A 22,243-nucleotide genomic window follows, 5' to 3' on the forward strand; every position below is an offset into this window, starting at 1 on the left:
ATGAGAGGAAATTCAGGTGTGAATAAATTGCTTCACTAAGTTTTTGAAAAGCACAGGTTGTACTGCAAATAATTCTGATTTATATAAATATTTCTGAACTTATGGTCAGATATTTAGTTGTCAGCAGTCCAAGGTTGTGTGTGTGGGTCTGTGTGTGTGTGAGAGAGTGTGTGTGGATCATACTGTTAAATATATGATCAGGACCAATTGCCAGAATTTCAGTTTTTACATAATTCAGTTTTATGAATTTAGAGACCATTAAGTCTTTGATTAGAGCACAGCAGCAGTGCAAAGAATCCGGATTTTACCATTTTCACAGCTAAATGAGACATATGAGTGTGTTCCACCAGTGTGGCAACGTGGAGCACTGCTGAAGTAAAGGATAATATGGCCATGGTGAAGCAGATGCAAACTAAACAATGTCGGGCCAAGTATCGACCCTTGTGGGACTCCGTGTGACATAAATGAGACAACACTTTGCCTGTTTGTTCTGATCTCTTGGTTTATTTTGCTATTTCTACCTGTTCTTCTCCTTATTGTTAGTATCATTAGTGGTAGCAGTAATCGTAGTAGTAGCTGTAGATCTGAGTTCAGTGGAGAGTTTGTAGAAACAAATTAACAGGAATGCTCGTGTGTGCTCATTGTGTGTGTGTTTCTGAGAGACTCACTTTTCTTGTGCTGGATAACAATGTCCCAGATGCTACGCCTGGAGCAGGGATCGACTCCTGTGGTGGGTTCATCCAGAACCACCAAGCGAGAGCCCCCTATGAAGGCGATGGAGATTGACAGCTTGCGCTTCATGCCGCCCGACAGGGTGCCCACCCGCTTGTGTCTGTGAGCGTACATGCCTGTCTCCTCTAGGATCCTGGTAGGGGAGTCAATGAAAAGCATTAAACATGGAGCGCATGTTAACATACTTTTTCTATGCATTGCTACATGGTTTCTGAGCCACAGTTCCATCAGTTACCCAGTGGGGGGTTCTGAGCAACAGGAAACTAGAGGAGAGGTACAGTTTTTTGCCTTAAGGTTCAGGCTTATTATTGCTTCTCTTGTCATGCAGAAACGCACAAGAAATTGTCTCATGATGCAACTAGGAGTTCAAGCTACAGCTTAATGATGCCATAGAATGAAAAAAATATTTTCTGGCACTTGCTCCCATAAGATTTTCCAAAAAGACACAAATGAAAAACAAGAAATAAAATTTAAAAAATGATTATGGATAATGTGAACTTGATATTGGAAAATACATTCTTCTTATTTTCCCAGAGAACAACAGGGTTCTCAACCTGCATTCAATGACAACGTCTGATACATTTCAGAGCTCCTGAGATGCCCAGGGGTGGCATTTAAAGCAACATGATGCAACTTTTTTTCTTAAAACAACAGCTTCAAAATGATTGTGATGGTACAGTGTCTTGTAATAGCCTGAATGGTGTCTGTCTCAGCCTCTCTGTCCCACTATCATTTGTTTCTGCACTATGTAACTTAAGCGAGATGGTAGGATCACAGCGCTACATACATGTTTACTTCAAGATACGTACGTTTTGGTGTGGTGGTGGCATGTTTAAGACAAAGTGCATTATGATTGAGTACATTGTGATGTTCAGCATGCTCCCTGTACTTGATGATCGATCACTCACGTGCGGATTTGTTCGCTCAGTTCCCTGCGTGACCAGTGTGGCGCCTTGATCTGGCCGTACAGCAGCAGGTGCTCATTGGCGGTCATGTGGTCAAAGAGGACGTCGTATTGCATGCACACCCCCAGCTCTTTGCGGACGTCATCGATGTTCATCTGCATGTCTCTGCCGTACACCTCAATGGCGCCCGAAGATGGGGCATATAGGCCAGTCAGGAGAGACCTAAGCACAAGGCATGGGTTAACAGTTCTTGTAGGATCATTTATTATCATCTTGGAGTAGTGTTTTGGTTATTTTATGGTTCATAATGTGGAAAAAGTTATAAATCAATTACTTTTGCTCCTATTCGCTACCTGGGGTATAAAATGTTGTAAATGCCCTTTGTTTTTCTCCCATTAGCTTGTTTTTGTACTTTACCCACAGCACTTTCCTTTTAAATTATGATTTATTGGTCCCAGGAACAATATAGGACAAGCAATCCCTTCCTGGTATTGGATGTTTTTGAATCTTATTCTGCTGCTGCATTCATTGTGCGTTTCTCTGAATAACAGCATCAGCAGAATTAGTCACATTTAAAATGTAAATGTAAGTGCTCCGGTTGATGAAGACCCGTCAGGCTAATCTCTACCACGCTGCATTTGCTGTGCCAGATTTGGACAAAACAATCTCCCTGTCAGCAGCAGGCCATTGAGATGATTAAAGGGATGCACAAATCAAATTTAAAAGACACCACATACAGTCTATGAATGGTAGAAATGCGTGTGTATTCATCTTAGGACATGCTGATACTGCGAAAACAGAAACAATAGTGTGCTGCACATACATGGTGGTGGTCTTGCCGGCTCCGTTGTGACCAAGTAGTGAGGTGACATGGCCCTCGTAGAAGGACACATTTAGGTTTTGAATAGCCACTCTGTCGCCGTACATCTTGCTGAGACCATGGAGGGCAACGCCTACCGGGAGCTCTGAGAAGTCCTCACCGGCCTGAGAGGAAAGAGTGCTCTGACCTGAGAGAAACACAGAGACAGAAGCAACCTGTAAATCAAGCTAACGGGGGACAGGAATAAAATGAAGGGCGAGGGGCATATATAAGTCTAGTGAGGTGTCTGGATCAAAAAAATGAAAGAACACAAAAGGGAGGACATGTTACAAAACACAACAAAACAGAGGAGACAGCATCGCTTTTAGTTATCTGCCCCAAGATACTACAATGTCATTTTACTTCTGTACCTTTCCCCTTGTCGTCGGAGAAGACAGGCTGGTTTTTCTGCATAATGTTGGTGAAGAGGAGTCCTCTGCCCGCCTTAAAGTTAGACTTAATGCAACAGCACATGTCAGCCCAGAAGGAGGCTTTGAAGGGGAAGTACCATGGGGCAGGGATGCCGTAGTTTCCTGCAGGATGAAGAAGAGCAAAGACTTCTCATGAAGACATGGAACACCTTTGGACTAAAGTTGTCCCGATACCAGAATATTAAACTTTGAAACAATGCCAGTACAAAAAACAGACTTGATAATAGTTTCAATACCACGGTAGAAAGAGATGAAAGTCCTGGGCTCCCAAAATAGAAGCATTTTGATTCTTTTTTTAAATGAACTACCTGCACACAGTGCTGGTAGAGAGAGAGCAACAGAAGACATTACAAAACATTTTTATAATATTAGCATCTGTGCAGCCTTTGGTTGAAAATCTAATAACAGATCTGGGTTTTTTTTATATAGTTTACTCACTTAGGTGTGCTTGAGCTTACTTTCATTTCTACCAAATGCTGATTTCCTATCATTTTAAACATGTGGTATCAAAAAAGCACCTCAGTATTAATAATTTCTTCAACTTTAAATTAGAGGCAAGAATACCAAGAAAATTGTGAACTGCTGTATTTGCTTCAGGTAGGGTGAGGTTACCTACTCTGTTAGACTAGCAAAAGTGGAAAATGTGGATATATTCTTCGTATCTGGACTGCTTTGACTTCTACTATATACATTTATTATCCCCAACAAATTAAATGAAGTTCACTTTAAAGTTGTGCATAACATTTATCCCACTAAACAATCAAGGTGTGTTAAATGTGAGTTCTGTAAAGATAAAGAAGAAACAATCATTAATCTGTTTTTCAGTATGTATCAGGAATCTGGAACGAAAGTAGACGATTATTTTGACACCCAAACCAAAGTTAATAAGAAGCCAAAGATGTAATATTACACTATGTAAACAAAATCCAGTAAATTCAATACCTGCTCCCTGCTGTCGCTGTTATATTATTATTTTTTTTTCTTTCACCTTTTCCTTGTTATAATACATTTACCTTGTGTCACTGTGCCTTGATAGATGTAACGTCTAACTTTGAGAAAATTTATGCAGCGTATGCTTTATACAGTCTGTTGTCATGATGCCTATGTCGTTTGTTTTTGTATTCCTAGCTGTCAATGACGAATGATAAATAAAGCTTGAGGAGAAAAACATCAGGATTATATGAGTAAGATCAAAGCGCTTCATTTTAAAGACTCTGATTTTACAGGTTACCTGGGAAAACCTTGCGGATGTAAGCCCCGATGATGAAGTAAAGGATGGAGTCGATGAGCATCAGCCAGCAGAGCCAACCGAACGAGGCTGTGTCTCCAGAAATGGGCGAGGTGTATGAGTTGCTCCAATGAATACCTGGAAAAGTCAATGAAAGAAACCTTTTATTTAGCTTCCCATTGATGAAAGTAGCTTTAGTCAAAAAGTTATGAAAATCAATTGTCTACGTGTGTGTACCTTCTCCCTGGGCCTCGTAGCGAGAGACATATTGACTGGCATGACTGAAACAGGTCGGGGAGAACAAACCCTGGAGGAAAACGAGAGACAAATTAGACACAATACAGAAACCAAAGCCACAAAAAAAGGGTAAAATATATCTTCTTTTTTTACACAATGCCTTTCAGAAATTCCTCTCTTCTCAGCTCTTGACAACTTTGTGCAAGTTACTGAAGTGATACTTTCCCAACGTGATATGAAGAGTTTTGTTCAAGGCAAACAAGGCTTCAGATGTACACAGTGATGTTACGTCAAATAAAAAATGAAATGTTTGACCTACAACCATTGATCGTCGTGCAGCGTACTTTCAGAGAAATAAAGATGTGTTACAGAATGAGCACAATTTATGTCAGCATAAGAGAGGGGGAAAACTCTGTTCTGCAAACAGAAACAAGTGTAAGCTGTCAGTGCACCCTCCACTCCACTGCTTACTATACTTATTGTCAAACCAAAATAAAAATAAAACCTTACAAGAGCAAAAACAACCAGAGGCACTGTTTATTCAGATTTATTCTGAAATAATGAAATGGCATTGTACCTCCAGAGCAAATTTAATTATTTGTAAATCTGAAGCTAGAGTTGGTAAGTTATTTTATAAATTATATTTGTAACCCGACACAATAAATAAATTGCTCTGACAAAAAAATGTTAAAAAATCTGGTGTCTGCTAGTCCCGCTAGCTGCACAGCTAACTGAGCTAACAAGCTTCCAGTAGCAACAGTTAAGGATATAAACATATATAGATGTAGAAACAGAATACAGTTAGCTGCAGGTAGCAGCTACCCTGGTGATATGCTGCCTCTATCTGTTGGGATTATGAATTCAAGGTGGCCAATTCTTGCGTATTGCACCTTTAAAAAGAGTTCTTCATCTATGTGTTTAAGAGTAGAAAAGCTAGTAGATGTAGACAGGCAGGCATGTTCATGTGCTTTGGAGGAGTAGCTTGGATGGATGTTTTTTCAGTAGGATACTTTAGAAATCTAGCTTGCTCTTGCCAGTGTTTCCAACCACAGCTTTTAAGTCATCACACATATAACACCACATGAGTCCTGACAGAAGAGGTTCCTCACCAGGAGGCTCTTCTGGGAAAAGGTGAGCTTCGTCTCTACCGCCATGACCACAATGAAGGGGAAGAAGCAGAGGATGTAAATGAGGCTGCCACTGAGTCCGGCGATGTAGGTCTTGTCGAAGAAGGAGCTGACCAGGTAACTGAAGGCCAGGATGCTCAAACCATAGTCGCAGAGGTACAAGAAAAGCAGGAAGCCGTCACTGTGGGGCAGGATGCTGCCGTGCTTCAGGATCAACGTGAGGATGATGATGGTCAAGACGAGGTAGCTGGCGCACTCGAAGAACCAAGCAAAGAAGTGGCTGAGCGGGTTGACTCCCATCATTTTCATGTACTGTGGGAAAAGAGAGAAAAAATACAAAAGCTGTGCTTGCTTTCCAGTGGTGCTTATGTTACAACAGAGAAGAAACATGGAGGTCAGAAGTCAATTCAACATTAGTTGCTGTGTTCGAAGCTCAGAGAGAAAAGCAAAGAGAAAAGACAGTATCATTACAGGGCATCTCGGTAAGCAAGAAGTTAGTGTTCACTGCAGGAACACAATGACGGGTCTGATCATTTTTCAAGTGAAAGAAAACAGTACCTCGTGCAGCCTCAGCTCTCTCTCGTGCACCAGTTTCTTCACAAAATCAGCCACAAACAGAACCCAGGCCATCATCAGCATGAGCGGGAAGACGAAAGAGATGGCCTCCAGATACCTGGGGAATACAGAGGTGCCAACTGTCAGTCAAGTTTCCAGAAAATCTAACATCCAATCACTGTCAACAACAGCTCATGAAAAGGCCTATCATTCAGTCACGGGCTTGACAGAGACAGAGATGCAGAGAGTGGAAGAGCAATACTGAAGTGATTTTTGACAGCTGTGTCCTGATCCTCATATTATTTACGCAAAATAAATGCCTCTTTGTTTTATTTGGGATTTCTTTCACCTAATCGTATCTGCAGCCCGACACATAGGAATTTAGCGCTTGCTGTTTTTCATACTACACAGCTATATTTCACAGCTATCATGTCAGAAAATGTGTTGTTGAGTAATAAATCAGAACGACGGCGAGGCGAGGATCATCATATCTTATCGTTGGTGGAGCCGGCGACAGTGGCCCCGCTGGTGCTTCTTACATGAGATATCAGCACTGTCTTGAGACACACTCGAGGGCAAGCACAAACATAACGTTCAAGCATGATTTATTGGAAAACAACGAAGAGTATTGATGCACAAGTAAATGCCAAAGCCATGTTGGACTCGGATATATACTACAGACACGAGTGGCGTTCTTTATGGATGGTTATTAAAGGCCTGAAGGTCGTTTCAGCGTGTGTGTGTATATGGACTTCAAAAATGTATGCACAATAATGGTGAATATTCATGCACATGGTGCGGAGCCAAGTACACAGTGAAAGGCTCCTGTGAATGACTACTTACTGTCAGTCCCAAGTGGCAAATGAATAATGAGAGAGCATGCATTATTCCACATCAATGGTCGTATGTCCCCTCGGAGAGGCCCTGTGCATCCTTTCATGTTTCTACGCATGCATCCATATGGGAGCATGTTCATACTGTATGTGTGTGTATGTGTGGGACTCACTCATCCCGGAGGTGGCACGGATAGGGGAAGGGCTGCAGCTGGACGGCCGGCTCTGTGACTCTCTGTCCAGTCTGGGTCTCGATGATAGCCCGATCGATATTCTCCTGCAGGTAGACAAAGCCCCGGTTGTAGCGCATCGTCATGCTGCTCGAGATGTGGTTGTCCTTCACAAAATAAGGGTTCCGGACTCTGTCGGTACGCATGACATTGTCCATGTGCATGCGGATAGTGTAGCTGACTTTAGGAGGCAGGGAGGACGTGGAAGAGGAAGACCTGGCCTGACGCTTCCTGGATGAGGAGTCTTCGTCTTTGGGAAGCTTGAAGATGACACCTTAAAGACAGATTGGAACATTTCACCACATTCAGTATACAAAATTCAAAGACCAGAATAACTTTTTAGTTCCCCGCACCAGATAAGCTGTTGTTGAGTCAGATCTCATGTAAGGCTCGGTCACAAGCAGGTAAGAAACTTTCCTCTTTAAACAGATACAACTTCAGAAGAAGTAGCACTGCATAATGGAAAGCAAAGTAACAACCTAGCTGGATGTAAAAATGGGTTTGAGTCCTCTAATGTGTGTAAAAAGATTATTCAAAGGAGTGCTGCAGGAATGAGTCCTAAAGCCTGGAAATAAATTTGTATTTTGGCACTTTCATTTCCCAAGTCAATTGGTTTTTTGAAATGTTTTACTAAGTCTGTGGTTAACACAAGCTTAAGAGATGTTAACATTTGTTCTACAACATAAAATACATCAGTTAATACCCTAAATGTGAATTATGAAGCCATTAAATATCACTATAAAGAAGCCGAAGAAGAGGTTGTCGGGGACATTAAACGTCATCATGCAGAACACAGAAACTCACAAGTCCGCCTTTACTTATAAACTGTTCTAACTCAAACTTCCCATCTTTTAGACTTAACAATTGATAGTTAAAGCATCATTATGTAGAAACTGGCATTTTGTGCGTTTCCTGCAGCCAGCCACTGGTGGGTGATCAAAATGGTTTGGCTTCACTTTTGGGGAGCTGGCCATTCATCCATCTTTATATACAGTCAATGAGTTGAAGTCATGCATCCGTGGTGTAGCTTCTTTAAAGCCCTAACAGAGTTTACTTTTCTGCAATAATCTGTGATTAAATGGAAAAATCCAATTGGCCTTTTGACAAAGCTAACTTTCTGGTTGGCCCAATATTTACTCACTTGCGTAGAGATCACGGTTTTTGGCTAATTTATGAGCTGTGGCGTCGAGCTGATCGGCAGAGTCGTAACCGCGGTAGCGGTCAAACTTGATGCAGGAGGAGAGGTCGACCATCAGGGTGGACAAGGTGGTGATCTGTTTCAGGATGTCCTTGTTCTTCTCCAGCATCTCCGTCATGTTAGCTTTAAAAGAAAGAAATAGGAAGTTAATTGCATGGTTTAGTGTAGTTTAAGCTGTAAGCTGATTGCTGTAAATCCAAGAATCAAAAAGATAACGACATTTGTTGTGTCTGTTGAGTGCCGTGCCCTATTATGTCATGTTAATTAAGATAGAAACACGGTCTGACAATACGAGGTAGTCTAATTAAATACCTGCATGTCAAAGTCAGACATTCATAATCACATCAAGGAGAGAAGCCCGGGGAAATTCATGTTGACATGCTTCCTGTAAACCTATGAAGCAGTCACGTTTTCTGAAAGCCCGAGTATTTTACAGGCAATAGGTGAGGGTGGAATAGAAAGGTAAGCCTGGTATCCGCGGCTTACAGAAAGTAAGACCTTCAAATGCTCACTCACAGAAGCTGCTGAGCGTCTCCTTCATTTTGCCGACATTGATGTCTGTCTGCATCTGAATGAAGTTCTTCACAAAGGAATTGCCGAGGGAATTCTGACAAGGAGAGGAGGGAGAGTGGAAGAGACAATGCACAACATCAAGATTCAGCTGCCGAAACTCGTTGAAGACCACTGCAAAGTTTATCTCCAAACTTTCAGATGACGGCGAGCCGGCTAGAATAATCAGATATGCAACAGAAGGCAGCTGTGAGTGTTCGTACCTGCAGCATCGGCAGTGTGTGGCTGAGTAGTTGGGCAGAGTTAAGGACGTAATCGGAGGAGTCGATCCACTCCTCGGAATGCTTCCCCAGATTTGCAAACTCTTGCAAGGTCGCATTGGCCTGGACAAGGATAGGACAAGGGCGAGAACAGGTGAAACAGCTGGGTATCAGCAAGGTGTCACAACCTGCTGTGTTTGTGTCTGTGTGTGTGTGTGTGTGTGTGTGTGTGTGTGTGTGTGTGTGTGTGTGTGTGTGTGTGGCTGTTCGAGTCTGTGAAGGCAGCAGTATGCTAGAAACAAAGTCAAAAGTGCTCAAAATAGAACCACAGCAGAAGATGGTGGCGCATACAAATATGTGCATACATCCCTGAAACTCTGTAGTTCTTGTTTACTACATGGCATGAAGACTAAACAGGCAAGAAGAGGCAGAAATAGACAGAAACAGAGTCAGATGACGGATTTCAGGGGATTTCGATGAAGTTCATGAAGGTGTGAACCCTGAGACAAGCTAACTGTCACATGCTTGAGCTGAAAAACAAAAGAAACAAATCCAAAAAAAAGAGAACAGTTCTGATCATTTTCACAGCGAGCAGACAGGTGAGTAAATTATTCAACTAGCTTAGCCGGCAAACCTGTATACGGTGGAGTAGTTTGTTGGCTTTATGTCAGTAATAATTAATCATTTATCTTGTGTGTGTGCATGTGTTCATTTATGCTTTATGTACTGCATACCTTCTCCATGATGGCCCTGGTGACAGGTGTGTCAGGGGTGTACAGAATTTGTCCCATCAGCATCGGTTTGAGGAAAGCCCAGGCGATGGCTCCACCTGTGGTGTTGACCATGTCCAGGTACATGTTCTTACAGAAGGGAGCTAAACAAGGACAGAAGACACACAGTTTTACAGGGGTGAAATGTTTCATTTGGCCAACAAACATCTTTCATATTTAGTTTCTTTTGTCTTACAGGATGAGGCTGGTTTTATTGCAACAAATCCCTCGAAAAGACCAAAACCAACAATGAATAAGTCTCTTACTGCTTTACAACTTGTTTACTGTGTCTACAAGCCCATATATTCCCAAGAAACGGTCACAAATATGTAGTTTCAACAATATTTGATGGTGTGATCAATTGTTTTGGCCTTTTGACACGATGTTCTGATGATATAAAAAATAAAATATCAGCAGCATTATCACTTAAGACTACAAATACACTATTATCAAAACAAACAATGAAAAAAATACGCTGACTGTGATTATTTGTCTCAATGTCTCATCTCATTCACTCATCGTTTCAATTTAGGGCAATTAGTTTGGAGTTTGGGATACTCTATTACTGCCAGCTTTGTGATTTAGGCTGGGAAGGCAAATATAAAAACACTACCTAGTCAAGCTAAGAAAATGTTGATGTGCATACGTGAACATGTCATGCTCATTTTGAATGCTTTTTCATGGCAAAAGAATTCCTTAAAAACAGAATATCAAGTGTTGCAAGTGGTGACTGCACTAAAAAGTCAGTTTGCAAATGCCCCGAATCTGTCCTCCCAACTTACTGGCATTTCGTGGAATCTTGAACCTCTCAATCATCTCCTCCCTCTGTTGCTCTTCCTTGACGGAGGGGTTAGAGTCCGACACGATGGGGAGTTTGGAGATCCCAAACAGAGCCAGGATACCGTGCTTGCACAACGCTCGAGAGAGGGTGACGAATGTAGCTTTGCTAGAGATGCTGGCCCTCTGTCCTCTTGTCATCTGGGGAAAAACAGAGATAGAGACTTGTAATTCTTATTTTTGGTTAGGTGTAAGAATTGTGATCACACAGACAGAAAAAAACAGGAACACACGGTATGTAAAGCACTGTAGAGTAGTGAAGACTACACACTTCGTTAAATTCGTTGTTTGACACCAGGTTGAGGTCGTTCATGGAGAGCAGGTAGCCTTGCAGCTGACCAATGGCAGGAAGAAACTTGCTCATCATGTTGGTGATGACCTTGGCCATCTGAAGCATGACTCCCACAAAGCTCTGCAATTCTTCGGACAACACCATCTGAAATAAAGGGAGAGTCATTCAAACATGTTCCTATAGTTTTATTTTCCTCACGATGACTCTAGATTTAATTAAATTTAACAAGTGCATTTCCAAAGAGCAGAGTCTCGTTCTGTGGTGTAGATCTTCTTTTTTTTAGGTAGGTTTGAATTGATTGAAATGATTAATCAGTGAAGGCTCTTGCTCAAAATAAAAAATGCCATCCTTCGAATATCTCTCAAAAGTTTCACACCGTTGAAAAGCCAGTTTCATACTTTTGAGCATACTGCACTCACTATTTTCCTCTCTGTCCTTGCTGTCACTTTATTCTCTCTCTGTGACTAGATTAAAATCATTTGGTTGATTCAGTCAAGGCTACAAGATAAATAAAAGTAAGTCGTATCAGCTTATATATTTGACAGTCACATATGTCTTTTTCTCAATTACTTTAGAGGCTATTATTAACCATAGTTGGTCAATGGTTGTAAGTTCTTATTTGAATTTTTAGAGTAGAGCGACATTTACAGGAAACATTAAATTACATCCATTAAATTCAAGAAAGCACCTAAAGATGTCTTTCCAACATTTTCTCTAAAATCTGGAAAAATCACTCTCAATACCTCGGCCTGAGACTATTTTCGCCTTATTTATTTTTTTTACCAGGTGGCTATCAAGTAAAGAGTTCTGTGAGACACATTAGATAATCAACAATGAAACAAACAAGTAAAAAACATTCACCTCAAAATGCCAGTGATGAATATAAATAGCAAGCTCTTACAGGCTACAGTCTTTCCCCTCCTGTGTCTGCTCTATACCTCCACTGGTAATTGGCAAACTTTAATCAACTGATGTTTTGCCTGAAACAAGCTGAAATTAACACACTGGCATAATATCACCTTGCAGCTGACAATGCTAACCAGTCAGCAAACAGTTGAAGAATGTTAATCGTAACTGAATCTACTTTTAGCTTTTGTTTGGCCTTTAACGACTGCTAAAGGAAATATCAGCCTCTTGAGCAGCTAACTGCTACATTACGCCCACCAGCTTTACATAGTACATAGCCAACATCTTGAGGCCTGTTTTGCTGCAAACGTCCTACTACGTCTCTAAAATATACTATAGTGAGTAATATAGAGTCGCAGATACTAAAGAGTTTCAACACAACACAGCACAACTGTTACTTGTTTGAGCTGTATCAGGTAATCTTTCCGCTCTTAAATGGCCCAGGATGAAGATTACAAAAACTGCCATTTTGGTTACATTGAGGATATTTTGCATTTGAAATAGAAGAGGACAATTACAAAGCGCTTTGTTAAAATCAGTACTTTTACACCTTGTGGCCATTTTAGAAATTTGAACCTAACCTCTACTTGTAATGTTTTGAATAACTGTATTTTTATCAACATTCAATTATTTTAATCATAACTACTTTACATAACTCTATTTGCATTTTACATTTGATTAATTAAAATGTTTAATTACAAAGCTTCAAGGCTTTTATATAACTGTATGTTATATTACATTTTCATAATGTGTGTTTTATCAAATCATCCGGTGTAAATCATTAGTCTTAATGTTTTTTACAAGCCAATTGTAAGGCTGCCTATTCTTTGTCAGTATATCTCCTCGTTTTTTCCATTTCTTTGATTTGTTTTGACTCATTGTATGTGAAAGTTACCCCTCAGTGATCTCTGAAGCATAAATAAAGATTGGAAACAGGTAAATCTGTCTACACCTGCACATGCTCTAGAAGTCTCATCTCCAAATACAGATGGTCTGTTGTAGTTCTTTTGGAAATGACAGTGTTTGTTTTCTAAGATCAATCAAAAACATCAATTATGTAATTCATTTTTTTAAAATGTGTGCGAGAGCTTCATCTGGAGAACAAATATTTTCTTGGACCAAAACAACGAATGTCTCTCTGACTTACATCTTCCTCAAACAAGCACACGGTAGCATCAAACATGTTTTCCAGCTGCCCAACAGAAACGATTTCTTTGTCCATTCAGTCATTACTGACTGTGTGCAATCACCAAACTCTCACATTCTCTGTTTGTTTTTTTTTCCCAATCGAAGATAAAAGAAGAAAGTGTAGAATCTTATTTTTTCTTTTGACAAAAAAACTCAATTCAGCCTTACTCTGTACACCAGTTTCTCCATGTTGACATGGCGAGTCATCAGCAGTGAGAGACTGTACCACTGTTCAGGCGACATGGAGCAGAACATCTTCGAGATGGCCACATCTGTCTCGTTCATGTCCGTGGATGCTGCGGAGTCGCAGTGACGCAGGTTGACCAACCAGGACAGGATCTGTTTCAAAACCATTAAGGGAGAGTGGAAACAGTTAAAGCAACTTTGGCGCGATTTGGCACCCCCCCCCACAGTTTCGATTTGGCTCTCCACCCATCACAAAAATCCCAGGTCTGTGACAATGTGCCAGACGTAATGTAGATGCTAACTACAAACAAACCTCATTACGTCATCACATTGTTATGTGTTGAAAACTTGTATGTTGAAGTAAACATGTATGTAACGCTGTGATCCTACCCTCTCACTGAAGCTACATAGTGCAGAAACAAGTGATAGGAGTGGTGGAGTGGCTGAGACAGAGACACCAGTCACTCTATTACAAGACACTGTACCATCAACATGAGTTTGAAGCTGCTATTTTAAGGTACAAATGTTACATAAATATGATCCCCATTTTCTGTCTGAGAAAGAGCTTTAACCGTTAAACAGTAAAAAACACTGTGTGGGGCTTTAAGCAATGCAGAGCTTTTGCTTGTAACTGACTATTTTCACACTGTAGTATTGCTACTGTTAGTAAAGGATATGAGTATTTATTCCACCACTGGAAATATGGCACAGGTGTGAGCAGGGGTGGGAATCACAGAGTGACTCACGATAAGATTCACAATACATTGCCCACGATAATGATCGATACGATACAGAGATTCTGCGATAATCAATACATTGCAAGACAATCACCAAATGATCTAACTGTAGAAAACAAAATGCCCCTAAAAATGCAAACTGCAAGAATTATGTATTTATTCACTGCATTGTGGCTTCAGTTTCACAGAATTTGAAATGAACAATGTAAAAAAACTGCATCTTAGTCCAGTTTAACATGTGCCATTATTCCAATGTGCTGCATGTCTTAATAAAAATACCGATATTTGGCGACAGCCTATCGATAATCATATCTCAATCAATATATTGTCCCTCCCCTAGTATAGAAATACTTCTCCTCAAGAGAATGCATCTATTGAACAGACTAACAGTTCTGGAAACCTTGAGTTATGACAATATGGCGCTTATTTGCTGAGGAAAATAGCAGCATAATTTCTCTGCAACATTGCAGACCCTGAGCTGTAAACTGAGTCTCCGAATTTAGTAAGGTTGTGATTAAATGTTTGCTTGCACACTTTATATACTGTATGTGAGTACAGTACTGATGGCTTACCACTAAATTGTTGTTTGGTAGAGTGGTTTTCATCAGCAGGTCGAGATCAGCTAAATCAAAGTCTGTGTGTCGCTGAGCATCCACAAGGAAGGCTGTTTTATTCCTCAGCATCTCTCCGACTGTCACAGCTCCTGGGGAATTAAGTGAAGGAAGTGCTTTTTATTACAACATTGATATATACAACCAGTGTGTCTAGTTTCACTTCTATAAAGGTGGAGACTAAACAAAAACAGCCTTTAAAATCACCCAAGGATTGTTTTTGCTTCCTGTCATTCCTGTCAAGGTGTCATGTAAATTCATCTGATAATATATATCTGCATCACGATTGCAGTTCCTGACTACTGCTATTATGGCATCTTCAGAAGCTGAAAAAGTGTCCTCAGCGAGCCAGTCACAGTGACGAAGACACTAGTTTAGTGTTTACAAGGAAAAACAATTATAGACAAAGTGACATTGGAGAAATTGGCCGCTGTAATAAGTTATTATTGTTAGATAATGTGGCATCAGACACAAGTCAGTGAGCACCGGGTGAGCTGAAATGAGCAGTCTGTTGTTATGGAAACAAGGTTTGTGATCTGCTTTTTTCTACTGATAGCACAGCAGGCAGCTGAAGTGACCATAGCCCTAAATTAGAATTCAAAACTAACTTACAAAGCTTATGACAATACATATGTCTCTTAACCCACATTTATATATATTTAGTTGTTTACATTTTTTTTTTTCTGCCAGCCAAGAATTCGCACACAAGACAACAAAATCTGCTGTGAAAAGTACAATCTGTAAAGTATAAAATGCAGAAATGAGGGAAATATCTTTTAGGTCTATTATAAAACAGCAATGGCGCAGGAATGTCTCACAACATATTGTGATAAAAATACAATAACAGTTCTGATACAGAGAAACGTCTCACCTGGTGAGGTGATGTTGATATTGAGAGATCTCAGGCTGTTCATGTTGACGTTCAAATCTTGTGTCAACACAGAGGTCCTGTAATCACATACACACATGCATGCAAAGTACAAACACACACACACACACACACACACACACACACACACACACACAGAAACACACACAGATAAAAGCACTTCAGTCAGGAAATATAAATAATGTTACTTTAAAAGAAGCTTTGCCTTCATTCAAAAAAGTTTAATGCTTCAAGGCATCCTGCAGGCTAAGTGGCTGAGTTGAAAAACTGTGCTTATTGGACCCAGATGACAACGAGAGGCAACTGTCTGATTTTGCAGACTTAAATACCCTCAAATCCTGTGAGGTGAGCTCTGTAAAGTGCAACCTTTCTGTGATACTATTTAGCAAACATGACAAAAGGAATAACTGAGGTAAAGATGTAGACGATGGTGCGACACGGCGTCCTCTGTACAAAAAGGATGAAGACAGTGCTGTACCAGGTTGACTGGACATCGTAGGTGATGGGGTCTCCGATGACGGCCACAAAGATGGCGTCGATCACAGAGGTCATGTTCATCGCCAGACTCTCAACCAAGGTCTGCATGCTGGGTAGAATAATGTCACAGAGCTGACCAGGCTCCACAGAGAGGGCCCCCATCAACAGACGCACAGTCTCTGTGTCCTCCAAGGCGCACACCTACAACAAATCAGTCATGTCAGCACCATTTCTGGCCAAATCTCAACATCAAACATCTGCAAAGTGTTGCATGCACATACACACACTCACATGCATACATGTACTACTAACATCATATATTCAAATTTTCTGTTTTTAGTTCATAATATCAATGTTATTGTTGTTGTTACTGTATATATTTTGTAATTATTAGTTAACCATCGTTTTTATGTATTCATATTAGTTTCTGTATGTTAATTATGTGTTTTCTATAACTTTGTGACATCATAACATTATTTAGGTGGAGGCTTCAAATAAGGTACAACATTACATAATGTTGCTTCAAAATAATTCTGAGTTGGTAGGGAATTAAATATAAATGTGTCAAAAATTAAGAATTTAATTAAGCATTACAATTGTGAACCTGTTTTTTTTCCCCTCAGACTATAATTGCAATATATACAATATATATATATATATATAATCATTGCCTCCCTACATCCAATGTGGCTTGGCAGTTCTTTACTATGGTTCATTTTTGGACTACAGAGTCAAAGGAACCTGGGATTTGTACCGGTGATATTTATGTCTTTCAGCCTTTGCCTTCAGGTCTGAGCAAAACTTTTGTCATCTTTTTATTGAATACTTTACTGATTTATGGTTTGCAGTTTATTTTGGCACAGGCAACAAATAACAGCTTCTGGCATTTAATCAAAAGAATATCACCACCTCTGTCAACCTGCAAAAACCCATTTTGCTCGAACTGTTACCAAAGTCTAATCACCAGTGTTGTTTTTGTTGCCTATTCATGTCTGTGTTGCAGATTTATTTTGCTCCAATTTGACAGCTGACTTCAAGAAATTGAGTCGCCCACTTTCAAACAGCACATTGTTATAAGAATAACGCTGCAGGGACACTTTTAGAGCACTAAGCCTTGACAACATTAGTGACGTGCTTTATCAGCTCTGCAATATCAACTACTGTACTTCTAATTATAAATGTGCTTATTAAAACACATAATGAACCCCAACAGTGTTTTCAGACATTCTGAAGTACTCTTTTTCCAATTATGAAGAATGATGAATGTGTGAGAAGGGCACGGTCAATGGAGAGACCTGGGTTCTCAGGAGGCCAAGTTGCTTTGTGAATTGCGGGTCTGTCAGGTTGATCTTGAGGAGCTCCGTGACTGTTGCGATGGTGCTTTGCATGAGGATCAGGTTCTCTGTGGGGAGGGAGGGGACAGCAAAGGAGAGGTGAAAAAAAATGAGGGTAAGCGAGAGGTTATTAGAGTTAGACAGGAAGATGGGATGGGAACGGGAAAAGAGTGCAATAAGGTCTGTAAGGTGACAGAATAACATGACATCCCACTGGGCTTCATTACGACTCGCACCATTACGGGGCACCGTCGTCAGGCAGCGAGCAGCAAATGATGTGCTTAAAGTGAAGCCCTGTGCAGGACTGATGGGGCTAGAGGGGCCAGCAGCAGTAGATGCTGTCGTGCATTAAAACACATCTGACAAGCCCTAAGAAAGGCGCCACCTCAGGCAACAAGATGTGATGACAGAATATTTAATTAGGCCAAAATTAGACAATGGTGATGTTTAATCTCAGGGTGCTCAACACCTAGAGGCCTTTGCAATTACAACAGTTCACTGTGGGTTTGTGTGTGTGTGAAGAATATGAGTGGGGTTTCGGAGGAGTGAAGCCGCCGCTGCTGCTTACAAAGTGATTCTGTGCACCGAAAACATTATCACACAAGCACAGACGCCAATTAAAACGAGGTCATAGATGTCCACTTGTGTGAGTGCGAGGGGAGACGTTTAGCGAGGGCGGACGGGATAAGTGATTGAATTCTACTTTGCTAATGAGATTTAAAAAGGTGCTGAGTGGCTTTCTTCTGGAGAAGGGCCATATGGCCTTGGGCTCTTTGGGAACTCAAGCTAAGCTGATGTGAAGTCTTATTCCTCATATCTCCAGAATGAATTATGCCGCGCTATAATCACGTACACAACAACAACAGCATTAGCAAAACGTTTTATGGTCTTCCCATGGTCCCGAAACAGCGATGAAGGTCAAATTAAAAGGTGGCTCTTCCATGAGGTGTCACTGTTTAATGGCACAGGCTGGCAGACAGTACTTATACATACATACTGTCACAGCAGGTATGTAAACACAAGCTGTAGCATCAGTGGGAGCTCTACAGTACAGCATGAGTGGGAGGGAACTCACAGAGGAGTCAGTCGGTAAAGTTAATTGGAAGAAGCTAACATCATTCATTTGGCGCTTCTCCATTTAACTAATGAGCGCACATTTCTTATAATGAAGCTGCCCTTGGTCCAAGAAGCCTCTAACTGTCCAGGCTGAGTCAGAGAGAAAGAGGATCTGAACTTTAAAGTTACCTTGTGACTCATTGGCAACGGCTTTTGTGATTTTCTTAATCATTGAGGAGAATGGAAAGCTGTCTGGAAGCAAGTCAGCAGAATTCATGAGGAGATCCATTGATGACCTGGGGAAGATTGAACAAGCTTATGAAATGCTCACCACCAGAGCAACATAACGGTAAAAAAACAAGGCAAATAAAGATTCAAAGCAGTTGTTTTAAAGGTTCTATTTGTAAGAAAAGTAGATTTTCTCATTCCCAACTCCTCAAGTACTGAGGCGTTGGGGGTCCTAACTCATCAAATATCGAAGCTTCTGGATTGTTGGTCGCTATCCCAAAGCGTCAGTATTTGCCAAGTTGGAGAACCCAAAGTGTCAGTTTCTGAATAAGAGTTGGGAATAAGACTCTTACAAATAGGACGTTTAAGATGCTGCAGGGAATTTATATATATCTGAAGTTAAAAAAAAGTGCTTTCCAAGACTTACATCTGAACTGCAGCAGGTAGAGTGAGGAAGGAGAGCATCCCAAGGCCAGCATCAACGGTCTCTTCTCGAGAGGCGTTCAAGCCCCACGGCATGCCTCTCGTAGCTCCTTTCACCACAACTTCCAGATCAGGATTGGCAACGAACATGTGGACTGTCTCCATAATCTCTGCCGTGGTCGGAGGGACAGAGATGGCTTTGAACATGGTGGGGTAGTCAATGTAGAACAGGTCTATGAAGTCGTCCATGGGGTTCCTCATTGGCATGATTGGGGATTCGCGTCTATGTCTGCTTCTCATTGTATGGTTACCGCCCGTCATTTCCGGCTTACTCAGATGGTCGTCCATGGGGCTCAGGAGACCACCGGTGCTTACCAACTGTCTCAGCATCGCAAGTGTGTTTCCAGCTAAGTCTTCAAACAGCTCCACGCTTGCTCCCATGTCCATACCCATCTGGGACAAGACAGACAGCAGAGGCCTGAGGATGTCCAAGATTTTGGGCAGAGCCTGAGTCAGAAGGTCCAGTCCAGACGCTTGGGTGGTTCCCAACCATTCAGTCATCGCGATCACCTTCTGCACAATAAAGCTTGTGTCGTTGGATGCCAGAAATTCCTCCAAGGCTTGGTAAACCATAGACTCACTACCAAGTATCTCCATGTCCATCATCAGTTTAACAGCTTCCCTCATCATGCCAGTAACAGATGTTTCATCAAGTCCAGAAAAGTTTCCCCACATCATGGAGAACATGTTCGAGGGGATGTTCGCAGAGGAGAGGTATATCATTGCTGCTTCCTCGAAGAGCTTCTGGGGTAAGCTGCCATCTTCAGTGAGATCGTAGTTTTTGAGGATGTGATTCAGTGCTTTCTCCATAGCTTTAATGTAAAGTTCTAGGAATGGGGCCACTTCGAGCAGCTCATCTGTGAGCATTTTCAGGGATGACAAACTGAGGAAAAAATAAATGTCAAGTTCATTCCATGGATATATCCTCGTCAAACAGAGTAAGGACTAATTCTTAACAGATTTTTTCATGCAATGCAAACTAGAGCTGTAATGATCGAGAGAAGTTTAGCTGCTTTGATAGTTATCATAGTCATTGTTTAAGTCATTTTTCACGCAAAGTTAAACATTTGCTGGTTCCAGCTTCTTAAATATTAAGATTTGCTGGTTTTCTTTGTCATTTATGACAGTAAGTGAAGAGTTTGGGGGTTTTGAACTGTTGGTTGGACAACTCTGGGAAAGTTTTTTTTTCAACTTTTTATTGACTAAATGATGATTTATTGATTGTAAAAAATAATTGGTAGACTAAAGGGTATTTTACACATGAGAGTGTGTTTACAGGTCCTGGGGAGTACTACTGCATATGTGAAAAAAGTAGTGGAAAGTTGCATTGTTGGTAGTGCAGGTGCCAGGTTTTGAAAAGGAAGAAGATTATGTGGAATAAAAAAGGCAATATCTCTTGTTCTGCTGTATCGATTTTGATCATTTGTCGTTTTGAACTCTTCATAAGGAGTCCATGCACTACCCTTTAAAATCTTGTGCCTACATTACCCACAATGCAACTTTGCCACTGAGTGACATCACTGGAGGTAATTTATCAGATTACATGCAGCTTCCTCTGGAGCCACAGAAGGCTTTATACTACTTTCTTCACATATGCAGTCGTACTCCCCAAGACCTGTAAACACACTTGACTTCAATGTGTAAAATTTGTGGAGTCACCCTTTAATTGATTATGAAAATAACCGTTAGTAGAGTCTGGCTGATATAACAACAGACTATTGGCCGATCAGAGATATACTTTATCGTCTTATTAGTTGTCTGATATATGGCGATATGAAAACTGGGATTCTTTAGAGATTATAGCGCAGTATATGATGCTTTCATGGAGTTTCAGTGAACTGATGTCATTTTAAACAATAAGTTCATTGTTAAACTATAAAATATCCTGCCTTTGTAACATGTCTTTGTCGCAAGTGTTTGATAACCACATTTGAAGGATCATTGATAAAATGTGTATATATCGACTGATATATCAGTATCAGAATTTCTCCCTCCCTAATATCGGTATCTGCATCAAGTATCAATGAGGCACTAACAGTTAGTTGTAGCCCTGATGCAAACCATGTTTTTGATTCATTTCCTCAATACACTGATTCCATAGAAGTCTAATTTCTCTCGTTTAACCGGTAGTAATATTTCTTCATAATCTTCCCTCACACTCTCTTGCACAGTTTTCCCATTTTTTCTTCCATAATAGACTCTGGAGTCTTTCCACTGTGATCAATGATCTATAACTCATGTAGTCAGACCTGATTGATTCCTAGCGATATGCAGAATGTGATCCTTATCACCATGCCCAGCCCATTATTGCAGCTGGCATATAAAGGGAAATCAATTTTAAGAGGATGTCTTGGCTAGCTGAATCATGGTTAAGTTATTTGAGTGGGCCTGCCTGTTTTTAGGAAACACTCGCATGAAATTCATCAAGTTGAATGCAAATGCGATCACTCCAATTCCCTGTGTAATTATGTATGAGTCAAATTGGCCCTCCTGGTGCATTGGGGATAATGGTGTAACAACAAATGGAGTGGTGAGGTCATCTATAGGTGAGGCTGGGTCAGTGTAGAGATGCAATTAAGTGGAAAGTAAAGAACATTTCTACAGAAAACATACTGATAAATACGATGAGACTTTGATGTTCAGTGGGTTTTGTTTTTGATATGCTTGTACTGCACTGTCCTCATATCCTGTGGCTTCAGTGTGGCCTGGTCTGTCTGATCTATTAAGGCTCCTACTTGGGAACAAAAGTATTGTATGATGGATTTCTCCTTATGTGACTTTTGGAAGTTACATAGAAGCTGTTGCTGTTTCATTCAAATGTATGACGAAACAAACTGATGTTTTTTTACATATAGGTTTTGAGAGTTTAGCATGTTAATTTAATGACATGCATCATCAATATCCACTTAATAATTTAGTTTAATTTACTACTTTTTTCACGCCTTGTATTTTCAGTTTTTTACAGTGTCATTTTAAGCATCTTAAATTTTGACAAGGGCGCATCATGTTAGCAATGACATAATCTGACTGTAGCTGTAAATAGTCACCTGTGTTGCAGCTGCATGGCCTGGAGCTGTTTGAGCCAGCGATGCTGTGCCTCAGGGTTCAGAGACTGGCCTGTTAGTTTAGTGAGCTGGCTGCAGA

General features: G+C 40.7%; 1 protein-coding gene across 1 annotated transcript in view; it reads right to left on the reverse strand.

The window, feature by feature from the left end:
• Nucleotides 1-19,916, reverse strand: part of abca12 (ATP-binding cassette, sub-family A (ABC1), member 12) — a 49,742-nt gene extending 29,826 nt beyond the window's left edge. The window contains exons 1-22 of the mRNA XM_084362488.1: nt 19,044-19,916; nt 18,578-18,684; nt 17,294-17,400; nt 16,000-16,199; nt 15,504-15,580; nt 14,594-14,724; nt 13,267-13,437; nt 10,984-11,148; nt 10,658-10,853; nt 9,840-9,979; nt 9,109-9,228; nt 8,852-8,942; nt 8,279-8,458; nt 7,081-7,411; nt 6,078-6,192; nt 5,502-5,831; nt 4,393-4,462; nt 4,159-4,293; nt 2,868-3,029; nt 2,461-2,644; nt 1,641-1,859; nt 669-865 (exon numbers count right to left, since the gene is read on the reverse strand). Coding sequence (XP_084218614.1) covers nt 669-865; nt 1,641-1,859; nt 2,461-2,644; nt 2,868-3,029; nt 4,159-4,293; nt 4,393-4,462; nt 5,502-5,831; nt 6,078-6,192; nt 7,081-7,411; nt 8,279-8,458; nt 8,852-8,942; nt 9,109-9,228; nt 9,840-9,979; nt 10,658-10,853; nt 10,984-11,148; nt 13,267-13,437; nt 14,594-14,724; nt 15,504-15,580; nt 16,000-16,199; nt 17,294-17,400; nt 18,578-18,684; nt 19,044-19,909 — 4,294 coding nt within the window. The 5' untranslated portion in view covers nt 19,910-19,916. The remainder of the gene's footprint in view (nt 1-668; nt 866-1,640; nt 1,860-2,460; nt 2,645-2,867; nt 3,030-4,158; nt 4,294-4,392; nt 4,463-5,501; nt 5,832-6,077; nt 6,193-7,080; nt 7,412-8,278; nt 8,459-8,851; nt 8,943-9,108; nt 9,229-9,839; nt 9,980-10,657; nt 10,854-10,983; nt 11,149-13,266; nt 13,438-14,593; nt 14,725-15,503; nt 15,581-15,999; nt 16,200-17,293; nt 17,401-18,577; nt 18,685-19,043) is intronic.
• Between the last annotated feature and the right edge of the window lie 2,327 nt (nt 19,917-22,243).

This window comes from Pagrus pagrus (genome assembly GCF_965226575.1).
Source record: "Pagrus pagrus genome assembly, chromosome: 9".
In the NCBI taxonomy this organism is placed as follows: Eukaryota; Metazoa; Chordata; class Actinopteri; order Spariformes; family Sparidae; genus Pagrus; species Pagrus pagrus.